A 20,094-nucleotide genomic window follows, 5' to 3' on the forward strand; every position below is an offset into this window, starting at 1 on the left:
TGAGAGGGCGACCCACTGAGCCAAAGTTGACACTCCAGAGATCTTATTGCGTCTTTAGCAGGAAGAGTAAGTGATGGTGTAGGTCTCTCTCTCTCTCTCCTGAACTGGCTTGGAAATATATCACTGTTCCTTCATCGTCACTGGGTCAAAATCCTGAAACTCCCTCCCTAACAGCACTGTGGGAGCACCTTCACCACACGGACTGCGGCGGTTCAAGAGGGCGGCTCACCAACACCTTCTTGAAGGCAATTAGGGATGGGCAATAAATGACCTTGTCAGCAATGCCCACATCCCAGGAATGGCTGAAAAAACTACTGTTGCACAGAGCCAATCAAAACTGATGATGTTACATCGATTCTTCTTGTTGATTGGGAGGTTTTATCCAAAGGTCAATTCTTTTCATTCCCCTTTTTCCCAGATATATAAATACAACACACTTCTTTGTGCCAATTTTTCGCTACTGCTATTCATCACCTTAACCTGAGCTTGTAAATAGCTACCACTATATTCCTGAATGGCTTCAAGAAATGGCTTGAGGCTGCTGGCTACGGTCAACTCCAGTCCACAGCACCATAGCAACCAAGGAACGATCGGGAAGGTCCATCCAGGCCAGCACACACCAGACAAACTGTTGGCCAGAACAGATGGCGGCCCCACTCTCCGGTGGACGTGTTTATACTCGCCGCCGTTCTGCCCGTGGAGACCACATCTCACCATGGCACTCGGCAGTGCCAGAGGGAGCCCAGTGCCACCTCATAAATCTTACAGCACCGACTCCAGAATTGGGGTTGGTGCCAATAATGGGGAGGAGCATAAGAGGAGAGTTAATAGCTCCATCTGTCTGTCTGGAACGATTAATTCCCTGTTTGTGTGCAGATTAAAATAAATCACTTGTTTTATGGAGCTTTTGAATTAATCCAATCACAGTATAATGATATGTTAACCTATGCAACTATATTGGTCTATATATTGCACAAAGTACCTACATACTCTAAGCATTATATCCCACCCTATATGCTTCGTATATAATTAAATACTGCACTTTATGTATACTATCCTTAAAGCTACCCTTTGTAACTATATACTGCCCTACGTGCTGTCTATATATGCTGCCTTAAAAAAAACAAATTATACTATGTCCTTTTTTATGCAGCAAGTGGTGATGACCTGGAACTCGCTGCCGACGGAAGTGGTGGAAGCGGAAACACTCGATGTTTTCAAGGGGAGACTGGATAGGCACTTGAGGGAACTAACCTTGCAGGGCTACGGGGATAGAGCGGGGGAATGGGACTGACTGGATTGCTCTACAGAGAGCCGGCACGGACTCGATGGGCCGAATGGCCTCCTTCTGTGCCGTTATGACTCAATGACTTTCTATATATTGCCCATTTACTCTAGATGTTGCCATATGTATCACAGAATCACAGAATCACAGAAACCCCACAGTGCAGATAGAGGCCATTTCGGCCCATCGAGCCTGCACCGACACATATACCACCCGATCCCTGTAACCCCTACACCAACACATGGTTTATTTTTAAGATAAACATAATGAATGAGATACATTCAAATAGGTTAAATATTTAAACCAACATGAGCGAGACGTGGCAGATCTGAGCTAAGGAGAGGAACGAATGACCAGAATTCAAACTCCTGTTCATTATTCAGTGATTCAAGCTGGATGCTGGCTGAGATCAGGACTAGGCTTAGCTGTGATATCCCCATGGTCAAATACCGTGCTGGCACTCACTGTCTAGACATCCACGTGACTGGAGAGCGGCTCGTACCTGTGGAACTCTACTCCAGTCACATTAGGAGACGAGCAGAGAAAGGAAATTAAATATCGGGTTAACAGAGCAACCGTGTGATGGTGCTGCGCTCTAGAGGCAGAAGGTAGCAACTGCATGGGGCGAAGAATTTTGAAAGACTGTTACCTTATCACATCTCAGAAACATCCCATAAACAGCAGCGATTAATATCTTTGGTGCTATTAATTGAGGACAAATCCCTACATACAGAACTAGCATACACAGCTCAGGGTAATGCCTCATCCGAAAGACAGCACCTCAGACACTGCAGCACTGCTTCAGAACTGCACTGGAGTGGCAGCCTCGATTAGGTGCTCGAATCCTGGAGTGGGGGGCTTGAACAAATCACCTACGCTGACTCCGAGGTGACAACGCAACCAACTGACTTGGAAAGAAGACGTGGCGGTTCTGATTATGGGGATCTGACAGGATTGTGGCTCAGGGAGCACCAGTGTGTAAATGATGTACATCCCTCACACAGACCAATGATGGCCCAGGGTCAGAGACTCCCTGAACTGCTTGTTCCTGCTCCTTGGTCAGGACCCGGGGCCAGTCGGCATGTCGAGTGAGGGGAGACGCACCGGCTGCCACAAGGGCGTGGGCAGATCCCACCAGCGGGGTCTCGGCCAGGTGGCCTGAGCAACCTCCCCCGCCCCCTCCCCCCCCAGTCACCCTCCGGGTGGATGACTGCAGCCGTTTCTGAGAGCAAGGGGCAACTGGGCACAAATGAGAGGCCAGTGATCCTGCAAACTCAGGCGGGTTCAATGCTGGAGAGCACGATCTGACATCATCACAGCGTAACCATCGGGATTGTGAGTCGATTCATTTTTGGGGCCACTAATTCGGACTTTGGTCGCTGCGCGGTGGGACCGAGCGCCGCTCCCTATTAAGTGGCAGCACTTTTAGTTTGGATGGTCCAGTCATTTCAGTGGTGATCTTCTTGAAAGAGGGGGGCACTTGTTAATGATTGTTCAGGTAATATTGGGGCTTACGCCTGGAACTGGTCTATCAGCCCAGGCGAGAGGGGTTTTGATGTAGCTAGAGGGAAAAATCTCGCTCGCAATCCAACTCCTGATCACTATCCAGTGACCCCATTGGAAAAGAACATGAGTTTTATTTTATTCGTTTATGGGATATGGGCATCGCTGGCAAGGCCAGCATTTATTGCCCATCCCTAATTGCCCTGGAGAAGGTGGTGGTGAGCCGCCATCTTGAACAGCTGCAGTCCGTGTGGTGAAGGTACTCCCACAGTGCTGTTAGGGAGGGAGTTCCAGGATTTTGACCCAGCAACAATGAAGGAACAGCGATATACTTCCAAGTCAGGGTGGTGTGTAACTTGGAGGGGAACTTGGAGGTGGTGATGTTCCCATGCGCCTGCTGCCCTTGTCCTTCTAGGTGGTAGAGGTCGCCTGTTTGGGAGGTGCTGCCGAAGAAGTCTTGGCGAGTTGCTGCGGTGCATCTTGTAGATGGTACACACTGCAGCCCCGGTACGCCGTTGGTGGAGGGAGTATGTGTTTTAAGGGCGTGTTTGGGGTGCCAATCAAGTGGACTGTTTTGTCCTAGATGGTGTCGAGCTTCTTGAGTGTTGTTGGAGCTGCACTCATCCAGGCAAGTGGAGAGTATTCCATCACACTCCTGACTTGTGCCTTGTAGATGGTGGAAAGGCTTTGGGAGTCAGGAGGCGAGACACTCACCGCAGAATACCCAGCCTCTGACACAGTATTTATGTGGCTGGTCCAGTTAAGTTTCTGGTCAATGGTGGCCCCCAGGATATTGATGGTGGGGGATTCGGCGATGGTAATGTCGTTGAATGTCAAGGGGAGGTGGTTAGACTCTCGCTTGTTGGAGATAATCACTGCCTGGCACTTGTGTGGCACAAAAGTTACTTGCCACTTATCATCCCAAGCCTAAATGTCATCCAGGTCTTGCTATATGCGGGCATGGACTGCTTCATTGTCTGAGGAGTTGCGAATGGAACTGAACACTGTGCAATCATCAGTGAACACCACCACTTTTGACCTTAGGATGGAGGGAAGGTCATTGAAGAAGCATCTGAAGATAGTTGGGCCTAGGACACTGCCCTGAGGAATTCCAGCAGGGATGTCCTGGGGCTGTGATGATTGATCTCCAACAACTACAACCATCTTCCTTTGTGCTCAGTATGACTCCAGCCAGTGTAGACTTTTCCCCCTGATTCCCATTGAATTTAATTTTACTAGAGCTCCTTGATGCCAGACTCGGTCAAATGCTGCCTTGATGTCAAGGGCAGTCACTCTCACCTCACCTCTGGAATTCAGCTCTTTTGTCCATGTTTGGACCAAGGCTGTAATGAAGTCTGGAGCTGAGTGGTCCTAGCGGAACCCAAACTGAGCATCGGTGAGCAGGTTATTGGTGAGTAAGTGTCACTTGTAGCACTGTCGACGAGACCTTCCATCACTTTGCTGATGATTGAGAGTAGACTGATGGGACGGTAATTGGCCGGATTGGATTCGTCCTGCTTTTTGTGGACAGGACATACCTGGGCAGTTTTCCACATTGTCGGATAGATGCCAGTGTTGTAGCTGTACTGGAACAGCTTGGCTAGAGGCACGGCTAGTTCTGGAGCACAAGTCTTCAGCATGACAGCCGGGATGTAGTTGGGGCCCACAGCCTTTGCTGTATCCAGTGCACTCAGCCATTTCTTGATATCACGTGGAGTGAATCAAATTGGCTGAAGACTGGCTTCTGTGATGGTGGGGACCTCAGGAGGAGGCCAATATGAATCATCCACTTGGCACTTCTGGCTGAAGATGGTTGCAAACGCTTCAGCCTTGAGTGGCTCAGGTTGCAAGTCAAATAACTCACACATGAAGAATGGCTACCTTGGGTGAAGTATGGAGGACTGGGCGTGGTAACATCCATGACTCAATGGGCCAGTAATTCCGGTCCCAATGCGTGAGTACGGACGGGATTTCAGCATGCACAGCGCATGCGCGGGAAACCGGCATTTCCTCCAAGGGGTTCAGAGGTCCAACGCGTGTGCGCAGGGCTCTGCGCGCACGCGTTGAACTTCCTTCTTTTTGACAGGTTTGCCCGTGTGTAAGGGCCTGAACCTTTTAGAAATGTAAAAAGGAGGCGTAAGGACTTGATTCTTTAAGGTAAGTGGTCTATTATTTAAAATGATAACATTTTTCCACAGCTTTATTGTTTTTAAGGACTTTACAGTAAGGTAAGTTTATTTTTAGACCCGATTTCTTAAAAAATTATTTTTTTCAAAAATGTGATTAATTGTTTAAAATAGTTTTTAAAGTTATTTATAGTTCATTTAATTAGTGGCATGTTTTTTAAAATTTTATTTAAAGTTTAAGTAGTGTTTTGGGCGCCCGTAGTTTTCATGAGTTTGACAGTTCTTACTATCAAACTCATGAATGAAGTTTCCCCTCCCCTGATTGGCTGCCCAGTGCTCACCTGATCCCAGCCGGCACATCGCACTAACTACGCCGCTGGATCAGGCAAGCACAGCGCGCCGGGAGCTGAACCGGGCCAGTGACAGGAATTCCAAGCAGTCCCAGGCTTCAGCTGTCGGCGCGCTGGGTAAGTGCACATCGGGGGCTTGCACGCGCGGCAAGCCCCCGATCCTAATTTCTGGGCCAATGTCTTCAGGAGATGGAAAAGCAGGAGAAAATATTGAAATGATAATAAGATTTGAAATTCTGTGTCATGTTAAATAAGAATCAGAGCAGAATATGGGTCAGTGCTGTGGACACTGCAGGATGGACATTTCACTTTTGTTCTAAGGCCTTTACTTTGACATTGGACGGATTAGGAGAGAGTTTCAGTTGTTGGCAGGTGGTAAATGTACTTTTGTTACTTCTCAGGGTGAGGAACATCAGTGCTATCAGTGTAACACACCTCTCTGAACATGCCAGGTCAAATATATTGTAGGTTGGATACAGAATAAATCTCTCTCTACATTGCCCACTCGAAACTCAAATGACACCGATTGCCCCTAACTCGTTTCCTGCAGGGTCCTTACGGTCAGCAGGGAGAGAGAGAGAGAGAGAGAGAGAAGTCCGTCCTCAGGCCATGTGAGCTTCGAATGGAAAGGGCCACATTCTAACTGATGCTACCCACTTCCTGTTTTATTCACTTTTGGTTTAGCCAATGTTATTGGAACAGCTCAGCTAACTGTCCCTCCCTTCCCATTCAGTAAGTAGTGCCTACCCTGGCCCCCTAACCACCAATTGAGAGCGAGAAATTGCAGCTATGAACCCATATCCTACATGAATGTGGCGCAATGCTCTCTGGACACCGCCACCTCTAGAGTAGTGCCTCAATCTACACCCTTCCCAGATATATTCTGGCCTCATTGGGCAAGTTCCCTAACATGAAAGTCATTTCCATCATTAGAAAGATAGTGTTGGTGGCTTTACCTTTGCGGTTGCATCCTGGGCTGGTGATGGGGCCAGACACGTTCCCTGTGGTTGGGTTCCGACTGACAGTAATTACAGATCCATTATTTCCTAGAGGTGGAAGCAAAAGAACTCAGTGAAAGGCTATAAATGATAAGCGTGTCAGTCCCCCTGCTTCCACAGAGCAGGTACAAACCAGTCGATCGTAGACTTTACCTCAACACACTTAACTTTCTGAAGATAGGGGGCAGGATTTTCATTGGGCCGTGGAGTCGGGATTAGAGGCATGGGGTGGGTGGGGGTTTAAAATCCCGAAATCAGTGGTCCCGATCCCTTCCCGCACCCAAACCCACCTCCATGCCAGTTTCAAAGGAGGCGGGTACCCGTCCCGCACTGGGACCCGCCTACCCGAGGCGGGAAGGGATTAGTGCCAATTAACTGCCTGTTAACAGGTAGTTAACAGGCAGTTTTTAGCCTAATCTCTATTTTTGATGTTGAAGTGTGGGATTCCCGACGGCTCCAAACCACGCCAAGTTAGAGGAGGCGGGCCGTCGGGTTGAAGGACTTGGAGGGGTCGAGATGTCGGTGTTCAGGTGAATGATGTGTGCATGAGTGCAAAGGTAAGTGTGTTTGGTGTGTCTAAAGTGTGTAAATAAGTTTTACATACCTTTTCTTACCTTTTCAGCCTTCCTTTAGGTTCCGGGAGTCCCTCATCTCACCGGCACAGAAAGCAGAATGGCTGCGAACTGTCAAAAGTGACAGCCTGCAGCTTTCTGTGCAAGAGCGATTTCTAACTGAGTCTGTGGAGAAGGACTCAGGTTAGAAGACTGTCAGTGTTTGACAGCTTCAAACAGCTGTGAAACACTGATATTTCATCTGTCAAAAGCTCTTGACAGATGAAATTTCAGTCTGTGACGTCACCTGTTGCCGGGTGGCCCTTAATTGGACTGCTGAGCCCGCTGGGCGGGCTCAACAAGGTCAATCAAGTTAAAATCGCGTGGATTGGCTGCATCTCGATGGAGGCGGGACTACAACCCCGAAAGTTGTAGTCCCGCCTCCTGAGTTAAATTCCTGCCCAGGGTGTTTAAAGGTTTTCTTGCACACCAAGGGTCTACGATGTCCCTTCATCCACCTCACCAAGGGTCTACGATGTCCCTTCATCCAGCTCACCAAGGGTCTATGATGTCCCTTCATCCACCTCACTAAGGGTCTATGATGTCCCTTCATCCAGCTCACCAAGGGTCTACGATGTCCCTTCATCCACCTCACTAAGGGTCTACGAGCTTCCTTCCCTCGCCCCAAGGTACAAGGTAACACTTACAAGGTAAAATCAAGCAAAACTCCAGAGTAACTGGCTTTACATCCTACATTATAAATTCTGTTGTGTAAGGCCAGATTGGCCATTTGGGAAATCAGGCCACTTCCCGAGTGTCCAAAGGAATGGTTCCATAACATTGTTTTATCGGCGCCCCCCCCCCCCCACTTTTTCTGTAAGAATACCAAAGAATCTCGTGCCCTTCAGGGAGCCAGTCGCCCTGTACAAAATGTGAAAATGTTCCATGAATTGCAACACAGGCTAAGACTTCAAAAAGAAATTCACAGCTCAGAAACTGAGCACATAGAACAAACCTTCAGTGACTAGGAGAAGGCTTTGCAAAGCTTATAGTTTTTGGATTGGTTAATGTGTTCACGTGAAACTTCTCCGTCCAATCTCAACAAAGGCAGTTAAAATAACCGAATAAACAAACGGGTTAAAGTAAACAGGTTAAAATAAAGAGGTTTAACAGTTTAAATAAACAGGTCAAAATAAACAAGTTAAACAAACGGGTTAAACAAAATTGGTTGAACAGGTTAAAATAAAGAGATTAAATAAATGGATCAACATAAATAGCTTAACATAATGGGTTAAGATGAACGAGTAAAACAAGCTAAAATTAATGGGTTAAAATAGTTATAATAAACAGGTTAAAATAATTGATTGTCTAATTTAACTGCAGTTTGTACTCTAATGTCACACAGCGTGATCCCAGCTGTCTCCATTAATAACCTAATCTTCACAGTTCAGGGTAATTATCAATAATAGTTACTGTGGAAACACGGGCAAACAAATCAGGGGCTTTTTTTGGAAGAGAGAAGGGTTTGAAACAAAGGCACTGATTCCACCAGCTCTCAGTGCTGCACTCTGAGGATAGGGGAGGCAGGGGACGGTCTCCTCCTTTGTACAGAGTGCTGTGGGTTAAAACAAAGGACATGCATAAACAGGAACTGTCTCGTCCTCTCTGCGTCCATTTGTTCCCACCTTCCTCTCCATCAGTTTTTTTTTACTCATTTTCCTTTTCTGAAACTGTTGACTCCTTGTTGGGGAAAGGATTCACGGGCCATTCGCAATCCTCCAGTACTGGGCCCAAGCGAGGGGAAATTTGAGAGCCGAGCCAATGAGTGGGGGCAGGCTTCTCAACCATTACAGGCGCCATGGCCGATCCCCAACCCTGTCCCCACCTGACATCTGAACACAGGCACTCGCAGCAGGAATTGTTGAGGACAGTGATCAGGAGCAGGAACCCGAGCCGATTCTCCACCCGGCCAAAATATAAAGCCGCTGCTGGAACACGCTGCGATTGTTAGATCCATGATTCTGAGAGTATGATGTTTTTCAATAACCACACGGATGCTGTAACTTAACAATCAACAGGTATTTACTGGAGTAGGGTAGTCTCAAGACTGGGGGTACAGAGGCATGCGCAAGGCTTATATACAGGTGTGGTCACTGCCGGTACTACAGTATACAGGAGCTGTAAAAGTAGTTCTCTCTTAAAGGTACATACACTACAATTCCTCCCCTTTTAGATTAGTACCCATAATATTCAAATAACAATTAACACTTTAACATGTACATTAAACAACAATAGTCCATTTATAGATTCAGTCTTTGAGGCGGCTTCCTGATCCTTTCGGGATAGCGCCTTTCCTGAGGTTCTTGTTCTTGGCGCGGAGGCGATTCTGACCCCTTTTCATCGGTTAGTTCATTGGGTTCCACTGCTACTGGTTCAGAGGTAGATGCTACCGGTGTGTCGGGTTCATTCCCAGGTACGCAAGACATGGGGTTGACTCGTTCCTGTGACGCTAAGATCTGATCAACGTGGCATCTCACAATGTTCTCCCTGACATCCACTGTGTACATTAATGGCCCCTGCCGTGTGCATATCGTTCCGGGTTGCCATTTCTCTGTTCGGTAGTCACGGGTCAAGACTGGTTGTCCTACATTGAAGCTCCTTGTCGGCTTCTCATTGATGTGCTGGAATTGTTTATCCTCAACATTTCTTCGCACATTTGGTCTAAGCAAGTCCAGACGAGATTGCAACCTTCGGTTAAAGAACATCATGGCCGGGGTCTGGTTGGTAACTGCATGTGTCGCGTTTCGGTAGGCTAATAAGAAATTGTCCACCTTATGCTGTAGTGGAATTTCATCGTCGCACATGGCCTTTATCGCCTTCTTAAAGGTTTGTACGAACCTCTCAGCCAATCCATTTGTGGCTGGATGATACGGGGCGGATGTGTAATGCCTTACCCCATTCCTTCTCATAAATTTTCAAAACTCTTCGGACACAAACTGTGGTCCATTATCAGAGCAAATCTGCTCTGGCAAGTCGTTTCTGGCAAATATGGTCCGTAGGACTGCAATCGTTTTCTCTGTAGTGGTTGAGGACATTTTTATCACCTCAGGCCACTTCGAATGAGCATCCACTGCTATTAAGAACATTGAGTCCATGAATGGACCAACGAAATCAATATGCACCTGTTGCCATGGAGAGAAGGGCCACTTCCATGGGTGTAGAGGGGCATGTGGTGGTGCATTTTGGACCTTCTGGCATCCTGAGCAGCTCTTGGTTAGGTCTTCGATTTGTTGATCGATTCCCGGCCACCATACATAAGCCCTAGCAAGGCTTTTCATTTTCACTCCCCCCAGATGACCTTCATGTAGCTCATTTAGCACTCTCTCCCTTAACGTGGGTGGAATCACCACTCGGGATCCACACATCACTGTCCCCTGGCATACTGACAGCTGTTCTCTTCTGGATGAGAATGCTGGCAACAGTGAGTCACCATGTGTTGGCCATCCCCTCACCGTCAAATCATATACCCGAGACAGCGTCGGATCATTGCGGGTCTCCTTCTCTATATCCGCGTTCGTTACAGGCAATCGTTCAATTATTGACGAATAAAATATCTCGATAGGGTCCACTGCTGGTGCTTCCTCCACCATAGGCAGTGGCAGGCGCGATAGCCCATCAGCGTTTCCATGCTGTTTCGTGCCTTTATATTCTATTTCATATTGATTCGCCCCTAGAAACAGGGACCATCTTTGTAACCGTTGTGCAGTCATCACTGGAACGCCCTTCTTAGGATTAAAGATGGAGACAAGTGGTTGGTGGTCAGTCAGCAAGGTGAACTTCTGCCCATGCAGATAGTGGTTGAATTTTTTTACTCCCCATACTAGGCTGAGGGCCTCCCTGTCAATCTGGGCGTAGTTGCGCTCGGCTGAGGTTAGTGACCGAGACGCAAAGGCTACTGGCCTCTCCAACCCGTCTGGGAATTTGTGCGACAGCACCGCTCCAATACCATTGGGTGATGCATCACATGCCAAACGAATTGGTAGTGCTGGGCTGAAATGGGCCAACACCTCTTTTGATGTGATCAATTCTTTACACTTCTGGAAAGCTCGTCTACGTTCGCCATTCCATTTCCATGGTACCCCTGTTTGCAGTAGGGTGTTCAGTGGGTGTAATACCGTGGACGTAATACCGTGGACAAATTTGGTAAGAACTTATGGTAGTAGTTTACCAGCCCGAGGAACGACCTCAGTTGTGACACATTTTCCGGTGCTGGAGCCTTGACTACTGCCTCAATCTTTTCAGGGGACTTATGTAACCCCTCTTCATCGATGACGTGGCCACAAAACGAGATCGGTTTCTGGAAAAACTCGCACTTGTGGCGATTAGCTCGTAGCCCAAACTCCTTTAATCTGGTGAGCACCTTCTCCAAGTTGACGAGGTGATCACTGTCATTTTCGCCCATGACCAGGATGTCGTCCAAATAACACTGGGTCCCTGGAATCCCTTGCAGGACTTGATCCATTGCCCTTTGCCAAATAGCCGGAGCCGATGCTACCCCGAACACCAGCCGGTTGTATTGATAGAGACCTTTATGAGTGTTAATCGTAAGGTATTGTTTTGAGGCTTCTTCTACCTCCATTTGCAAGTACGCCTGGGCTAGATCAATTTTGGTGAAGTGTTTACCTCCAGATAGCGAGGCGAAAATATCCTCAATTCGTGGAAGCGGATATTGTACCGTGTGAAGGACTGGGTTCACTGTCACCTTAAAATCCCCACAGATGCGGACCTTCTTTGGTTCCCCAGGCGTATTACTCAACGACCTCTTCATTACAGGAACGATGGGTGTAGCCCACCCGCTCCAGTCTACTTTGGACAGTACTCCTGAACGTTCCAACCCTTCCAGCTCTGCTTCGACAGCTGGTCTGATCGCATGAGGCACTGGTCTGGCCTTAAGAAACTTTGGGCTTGCATTTTCCTCTATTTTAATCATTGCTGTTATGCCTTTTAGTGTTCCGAGTCCCTCCTGGAACACTTCTTTTGCATCAGTTAGCATCTTTGACAGTCGTCCAGGTGTGACGTCATCATCCTTTTTGGCCTCAACCTTCAGTGCCTGTATGGAATGCCAATCTAATTGTATCTTCCGGATCCATTCACGTCCTAGCGGTGGTGGTCCTCCATCTGGCAATACATATATCCATTTTAGGTATTTCCTGGCCTTTATATATCACTTTCACCCTTATTTTTCCTTTGGGGTAGACTTTTTGCCCTGTGTACGTCTTCAAGACAATCTCTGTAGCTTTCAAGGGTATATGTGAAAATAGCCGCTTGTAGTCCCTTTGGTTTATGACTGTTAGGGCTGATCCTGTGTCCAATTCCATTTTCACTTGGACTCTGTCTATCTTGAGTGTAACCCAGATAGTCTGGTGATCCTCCATTTTGGTTACCTTATGTAGTTTCAGACAACCCAGCTCCTTGCTTCCGGAGTCTGTGTCACTTTTCTGTTCGTCTGAACTACTGTCCATCACCTGGTGTACCTTTTTGTACTTCTCCTGTGGAGATTTCTTACTGTTGGTTTTCTTCCCAGACCTGCAGACGCTTGCTATGTGTCCTGCTTTTCCACACTGTCTGCACACTTGGTCCTTGAACCAACAATCCTTCTGGTCATGTGTTGTTCTGCCGCAGCGATAGCACTTCCCTGTTCCATAGGACATTTCATTGGTGCCATATTCTTGCGGTCTCCGTTGTATCTCTGCAGCGCCCCTTGCGGCTGCTTCGTGTGATACTGCCATACTGAAAGCCTTGTCCAGCGTAAGATCCTTTTCTGATAGAAGCCGTTTCTGGGTTCCTTCACTTTGCAGCCCACACACAAACTTGTCCCTTAACGTATCTGCTAGTCCCGCTCCAAACTGGCAGTGTTTCGATAACTTGCGCAGTTCCGTTAGGTACTCAGCATTGCTTTCGTCTTTGTTTTGGTTCCTTTTATGGAACTTAAATCATTCTGCTATCAGCAGTGGTGTGGGGTTTAAGTGGTCCTGTAGGATTTCTACTATGTTTTCGAAATTCTTGTCCACAGGCTTCTCTGGGGTTATTAGGTTTCGCAGTAACCCATAAGTTTTTGCACCCATGGAATTTAACAAAACCAGTGCTTTCCTAGCATCTGGCACTTCATTTGCCCTGCAGTACACCTCAATACGTTCCACATATGTCGCCCAATCTTCGACTTCATTGTCGAACGTAGAGATACTGCCACTCTTCGGCATCCCTGGGTGTGATTTAACAGTCAAAAATGGCGTCTCCCGCGCTTCCCCTTCTTCTCCACTGGCACAAAATGGCATCTCCTGCGCTTTCCTTCCTTCCCGCGCTCTCCCTTCTTCTCCGCTGCGGCTTCTAAAAGTGGCGTCTCCCGCGCTCTTCCTTCTTCTCCGTGGCTCAATGGCGTCTCCCGCGCTCGCCCTGCGGACACTGTTCAGCCCTTGAGCCCAGGCTGTGCTCTGCGCGTTTTTTTTTTGTGCGCCTTTCCCGTTTCCGCTGCTCGGTCCTGAACCCGGCTGTTGCTTTACCCTCTCTCTCTCCGTTTTGTTTTTCCTCGACGCCGCTCGGTTTCCAACCCCCGGCTGCGCCCTGTGCACTTCACCCTCTGTCTTACCCCGTCGACGCTGCTCGGCTTTCTCTCCGCCGTCGGTCGGCTCCAGCCGCCGCTGTCCGGGAAGGGTCTGCGCTGTACCTGTCGTCAGTCTATTGCTGATCGTCGTGCCTGGGGAACCAAGCTCGGCTCTCCACAGCCTCCCCTGCAATGTTCACTCTCTGCCGGACGACTGGGCAGTTGCTCGTGGTCGACGCCCGTGTTTCTGGCCTCGACTTTCTTCCACCGCCCTTCCGGAGCGAATCCTCGAAGGGAAATGCAGAGTTGCAGGTAGATTCGAATCGACACTCGTCGCCACTGTTAGATCCGTGATTCTGAGAGTATGATGTTTTTCACGGATGCTGTAACTTAACAATCAACAGGTATTTACTGGAGTAGGGTAGTCTCAAGACTGGGGGTACAGAGGCATGCGCAAGGCTTATATACAGGTGTGGTCACTGCCGGTACTACAGTATACAGGAGCTGTAAAAGTCGTTCTCTCTTAAAGGTACATACACTACAGCGATCAGCTCCCTCCACGCAGACCAATGATCAGAATTTGGACCTTTCCTGTACTGTACGGCTCACTAACTCTCTGGTTTAAGCATTTTGTCTCCTTTCTTTTCCCTGCACCAGCTCAACGTGGCGCATTGACAAGTGCACTGAAGCTAGGCCTCAGGCTCCTCAGTTAGGCCATGTGTACAGTTACACAACAAGGAAACTGTCTGCAGAATTCCAAATGGCACACCCTGTAACAAAAGTGAGAGTCAGTTGCTAGGCACCGCCGCCCAATGAACTACTTTGGGCCCACCATGCTGTGCCTCCGATGCCAGCTGATCAGAACCTGCCAAGTATCAGCCATTGGGAATGGTGATCACCCTTTCTGATTTTAAAATGTGGCCCAGTATGCAGCTCCATAGCCTGGGTACGGTAGTGTAGTGGTTGTGTTACTGGGCTAGTAATCCAGTAGCCTGAACTAATAATCTGGTGAATTTGAGTTTAAATCCCATCATGGCTCTTCGCGAAGTTGAATTCATTTTTTTTTTAATCTGCAAATTAAAAAGTTGGCATCAGTAAACTTGACCATGAAGCTGTCGGATTGTCGTAAAAAAAAAAAGCTGTTTTACTAATATCCTTTAGGGAAGGAAATCTGTTGTCCTTACCCGGTCTGGCCTATGTGTGACTTCAGACCCGCACCAACATGGTTGACCCTGAAGTGGCCTTGCAAACCACTCGGTTGTGAGGGATGGGCAATAAATGCTGGACTTGCCACAACCCCAGAATTAATTTTTTTAAATATGTATTCTTTCCTGTTTATTTTCCAGCTTTCTCTTTTTTCCCCTCTCTTTCCCTGAAGGAATTACATCCCTCGTTTAACAGGCACCAGCCATCCTTCTTTCCCAGGGCTGTCATCCTACTGAACTCCACAAATAAACTCTAAAGCCTGCACATCTGCCAATGCACTTTATTATGGTTATGTTTATGTTAATGTATTACAAGCCAAATGTATGTTGAATGTTTAAATGTCTTAATCTAAATGTACACTCTCGGGAGCCGCAAGCCTACATTTCGTTGTACTGCACTTGTGCACTAACAATGACAATAAAGTTGATTATTATTATGATGATGATATAAATGGCCATTCTTTGTGACTGAACCCAGATAGTGAGAATCAGCAGGATGTGAGACTGTGGAGGGCAGCAGAGCGGAGCCTGAGCTTGTCTTCATCCACAAACCAGGGTCATTAGGTAGCAACCGGGAATCCCTTGCTTATGCTATCTATTTACAGGAAACTTTCGTTTATCCGAAGGTTAAATGTCCGGAAAGCTCTATCTACCGGCAAAATCCAAGAGTCGGTTCAGATAATTTTTTTTCTTTTCGTTGCTTCTTTTCTCCAGTCCTGGCTCTGCAAGCGTCTCTGTAGCTAAGCAACAGCTTCAGCTAGACGCTTGCAAGCTGCGCCGACTGTTTTGAAGCTGTTGCTAAGCAACAGGGTTTGTTGCTTCACACAGAGCGCTGAGCTCCGTATGTTTTAACATTAGCGTTGGTTTCTACGGCAGTTTTGATCTAACGGCACCAGCTCGATCCCGTCGGTGCCGGATACCAGAAAGTTTCCTGTAAATCGGTCTTGCTCATCATCGACGTGACTCTTGCTGCCTCTAGTGGCTCAGTGTGTAAAAGCATGGTACGGAAGTTCCCAGATTCCATCCCCAGCCCGTGCCGAGTTAAATAAGCTCAGTTGTTGGGACACAATTGACTATGCAGGAAGCCTGGGTTAGGGAAGAGGAGGGGAAATCAGCCAAGATTCCTGCTTCTCATCTGTAAAGGGATCTTTGCTGCAACATGTCGCTGTGTGGATGCGGGGGAGGGAAATGTGATTGGACTCGGTGGTGAGGTCCCCCTTAGTTGAATAGCCTGCCGACATTCACCAGCAAGGCTCAAAACACGGAAATGGTCAAAAGGGTAAAGTGACAGAAGATGACGACCACCTGTGGAACCATACCACAGTGATGATGCCAACCCCTTCAGCAAAGAGAGGGAAAGGAAGCACTATTGAGAGATCATTTCTTTTATAGCGTGTCGGCTGTGGCTCAGTGGGTAGCACACTCGCCTCTGAGTCAGAAGGTTGTGGGTTCTAAGTCCCACTCCAGGAATTTGAACACATAAATCTAGGCTGACACTCCAGTGCAGTGCTGAGGGAGTGCTGCACTGTTGGAGGTGCTGGCTTTAAGATGAGACGTTAAACCGCAGCCCCATCTGCTCTCTCAGGCGGACGTAAAAGATCCCATGGCACTATTTCGAAGAAGAGCAAGGGAGTTGTTCCTGGTATGCTGGCCAATATTTATCAGCATAACAAAAACAGATTATCTGGTCATCATCTCATTGCTGTTTGTGGGAGCTTGCTGTGCACAAATTGGCTGCTATGTTTCCCACATTACAACAGTGACTACGCTTCAAAAATACTTCATTGGCTGTGAAGTGCTTTGAGACGTCCGGTGGTCGTGAAATGCAAGTCTTTCTTTCTTTTGAAACTAAATTTTTCCAGGCCTAATGGTGATTTAAACTCTCACCTTTATTGCAGTTTTTATCCCACAATTCTGGATTGGGCTGTAGGTAGAGTGTCGGTTTCCGCGGTAACTTTGTAACTTCCTGGCCAAAGCTGTTGACGTTGTTTCTATTGATGTTGTTTTTCAACAGTGGCAAAGGGCTGTGGTCCGGAGTCACCTGGACAGTGTAGCTGGAAGCCGTGGACCTCTGCAAAAGCGGAGTGCTGAACGTCTTCAGAGCGTTTCCTTTAATGTCGAGGCTGAACGTCCCGTACAGGCTGTTGTCGGGCACGATAGAGAGGCCCTGGTCCCTCAAACCCCGGGCCTGCTCAACTGATGATCCTATAAACAAAAGAGGGGGATTCATAGACGTGGGGCCTCGACTTCCTGTCAATCCATCGGGTTTCATGAGAGGAACTTAACTATTTCAGGCCAGCATTCTAGTTGGCTTGGGCCTAGTCATTTGGTGACGAGAGCTAGGTGTCACTGTTTTTGGCAGAGCGAACAGTGTATTACTGAATCTTCAGCAAGAATCTACACTCAAGAACATTGCCTGCACCCATTACTCCATTTAGATGGTGTTTACTGGTTAACCAATGAGGAAGCAATCTAAGTAGAGGTAAACAACAAAAACAACCTGTATTTATATGGCGCCTTTAAACGTAGTAAAACGTCCCAAGGCGCTTCACAGGAGTATTATACGACAAAAAAATTGACACCAATCCACATAAGGAGAAATTAGGGCAGGTGACCAAAAGCTTGGTCAAAGAGATAGGTTTTAAGGAGCATCTTAAAGGAGGAAAGAGAGGTAGAGAGACAGAGAGGTTTAGGCAGGGAATTCCAGAGCTTAGGGCCGAGGCAACAGAAGGCACGGCCACCGATGGTTGAGTGATTATACTCAGGGATGCTCAAGTGGGCAGGTTTAGAGGAGCGCAGATATCTCGGGGGGGTTGTGGGGCTGAAGGAGATTACAGAGATAGGAAGGGGCAATGTCATTGCAGCATCCTCCATAAAGAACGTCCTTTCACATGTAAAATACATCTGATCAGATATCCATCAAGAAAAACAATAACACGTTGTGAGTTACATAGGTTCTGTTTTCTAACTCTGATATTTATCGAATACTTGCACTCATCAGGGTGAGGGAACATCAGTGCTGGAGAATAGAGCCCTTGCCACTTCTTGTACCCAGTCTAAAGACAAAGCACTCAAGTCTGATAGGTTGAATGTGTAGTAAAGACCCAACAATGTGCTGTACCCCCACCCTCAGGACTCCCTAGTGCTCGAGTGGAACTTTCACTTCCATTTCCTGTAGCCGCCAACCTCTGACAATACGTTAGGTCATCACCGCCATCGGGTTGAACCATTTAACTTCACAAATGCAATTGATAGCAGGGATGCCAGGATTCACTGCTGATTTCTGATTTGGCTGAGAGAAAGATAGATAGTAGAGAGAGAAATAGTAGAGAGAGAGAGAGAGAGAGAGAGAGAGATAGTAGAGAGAGAGAGAGATAGTAGAGAGAGAGAGATAGTAGCGAGAGAGAGATAGTAGAGAGAGAGAGAGATAGTAGCGAGAGAGAGATAGTAGCGAGAGACTTTCATCGAATCAACCTGCAACTGATTCAAAGCCAGGTGTCAGAGGTGGGAGGACAGAATGGTCCATCACACAAATCCTGAACTTCAGCTCTTCGGTGTAGTCTGGATCTCACCAACACCATTGTGGGAGCACCATCACTGCAGTGGTTCATAGAATGTTACATCACAGAAGGAGGCCATTCGGCCCATCGTGCCTGTGCCGGCTCTTTAAAGAGCTATCCAATTAGTCCCACTCCCCCTGCTCTCTCCCCAAAGCACTATACATTTTTCTTTTTCAACTCTATATCCAATTCCCTTTTGAAAGTTACTATTGAATCTGTTTCCTCCACCCTTTCAGGCAGCACATTCCAGATCATAGCAACTCGCTGCATCAAAAAAAAATTCTCATCGCCCCCTCTGGTTCTTTTGCCAATTATCTTAAATCTGTGTCCTCTGCCAGTAGAAACAGTTTCTCCCTCTCTACTCTACTAAAATCCCTCATAAGTTTGATCACCTCTATTAAATCTCCACTTAACCTTCGCTGCTCTAAGGAGCACAGGAGAACATCTTCTCGAGTCAACCAGATAATAAATGTGGCTTTGTTGGTAACACGTTTCAGTCATTAGCTTTGTGTGGCTCCCGGCTCACCTGCTTTCCGGTACGTCTGTTTCTCCTGGCTGTGCAGCCAGAGTGGCTGAGCGCTCCCGGGACTGAAGTTCTTGGAGCAGCTGCTGGATTTCCAGGAGTTTGACAGCCAGGGCGAATCAGTCAGGTTCATCCTGGAACAGAGCGAAAAGGTTGTGAGGCCAGCTGTCCGGTGATTAGCCAGTGCAAATGCTCACCTCATTCCGGCTCAGCTTACCTGTGTTTGATTATAATGTCTTCATTAGCCAGTCTGTACAAGCCTGCAGTGCATAAAATAACAGGAATTAATAAGACAGAAATGGGGCCCTCTGCACTCAGGAGTGTGTGGGGTGGTCTAGTCAAGAAGGTTTGTGCCTTGTGTGGTTTCTTCAGTTCGCATATATCAGCATGTATCAGCTCAAGGTTAGGTGGCTGATGCGTCAACTGAAGGTCGGATAAATTGCACACTGACACGTTCTGGGTGCAGAGCCTCACTACCAGGAGTGCAAATCGACCAATCGTGGTGAGTGCTTTGTGGCGCGAGGCTCCCAGCACTTGACGGGCTCTGCACCAGGAGTAGGACGTCCTACAATTTACCTTGTTGGCCCATCTTGAATTGGTGGCCGACTCTTAAACTTGCAATATCCACTATGCAGGTGAAACATGGTGCGATTCACTGAAAAGCAAAGACTCAACCCACCATCTGAAGCCTCCGCTGTATCCATGGTTTCTTATATCATGTAAACATAACTAGTCTTGTTCCCCACGGGGTAACTAATATGTAGAACAGACTCCTAACAAAGGCAGTTAATGCTGTGATAATTAACTCCTTTAAAAGCAGTTGGATGCATATCTGGTTAGGATCAGTAATGAGGCTCATAAGGATAATAATGAACATAGATCAGTGAGTCTCAGATTTTATTGGGTCGAGCCTCTCAAAAATTCAGTTAACTTCTTCTGTTCTGTCAGCTATGGTACTGGTGAAGCGTTCAAAAAATGCAAGGCTTCTATTCTCTTCATCTCTCTTTCATTTCTCTCCACCTTCTCCTCTGCTTCTGTCTCTCTCCCTCCTCCTCCTCTGCTTCCATGTCTCCCTCCTTTCATTTCTGTCCATCTCCCTCACCTTCCACTACTATCTCCCTCCCTTGCCTTCCACTCCCTCTGTCCGTTCTGCTGCCTTTACACCTCTCTCCCTCCTCCACTTCTCTGTCTCTCTGCTTCCTCCACCACTTCCATTTCTCTCCCTTCTCCTTCACTTCAATCTCTCTCCCTCCTCCAAACCATCTCTCGCCCTGCTCTGTGACTAACCACTAGGTGGAGTATGAGAGCAACTGACCTTATGTAGGCCCCAACACTGAGGGAGCCTCTTGGTCCTCCTTCATACCCATTCTGAGAGCATGTCTGAGACAGACA

The 20,094-nt window shown here is 47.5% G+C and overlaps 1 protein-coding gene across 2 annotated transcripts in view; it reads right to left on the reverse strand.

Moving 5' to 3' along the window:
- The window catches only part of robo4 (roundabout, axon guidance receptor, homolog 4 (Drosophila)), a 183,740-nt gene that overhangs the window by 30,202 nt on the left and 133,444 nt on the right, over nt 1–20,094 (reverse strand). For both annotated transcript variants that reach the window (XM_085968075.1, XM_085968076.1), the window contains exons 12-15: nt 18,920–18,962; nt 18,706–18,836; nt 16,507–16,824; nt 6,221–6,310 (exon numbers count right to left, since the gene is read on the reverse strand). In XM_085968075.1, the coding sequence (XP_085824201.1) occupies nt 6,221–6,310; nt 16,507–16,824; nt 18,706–18,836; nt 18,920–18,962 (582 nt within the window). The remainder of the gene's footprint in view (nt 1–6,220; nt 6,311–16,506; nt 16,825–18,705; nt 18,837–18,919; nt 18,963–20,094) is intronic.

This window comes from Somniosus microcephalus, chromosome 26 (genome assembly GCF_052327205.1).
Source record: "Somniosus microcephalus isolate GS21.2 chromosome 26, FLI_Smic_1.0, whole genome shotgun sequence".
Classification (NCBI taxonomy): Eukaryota; Metazoa; Chordata; class Chondrichthyes; order Squaliformes; family Somniosidae; genus Somniosus; species Somniosus microcephalus.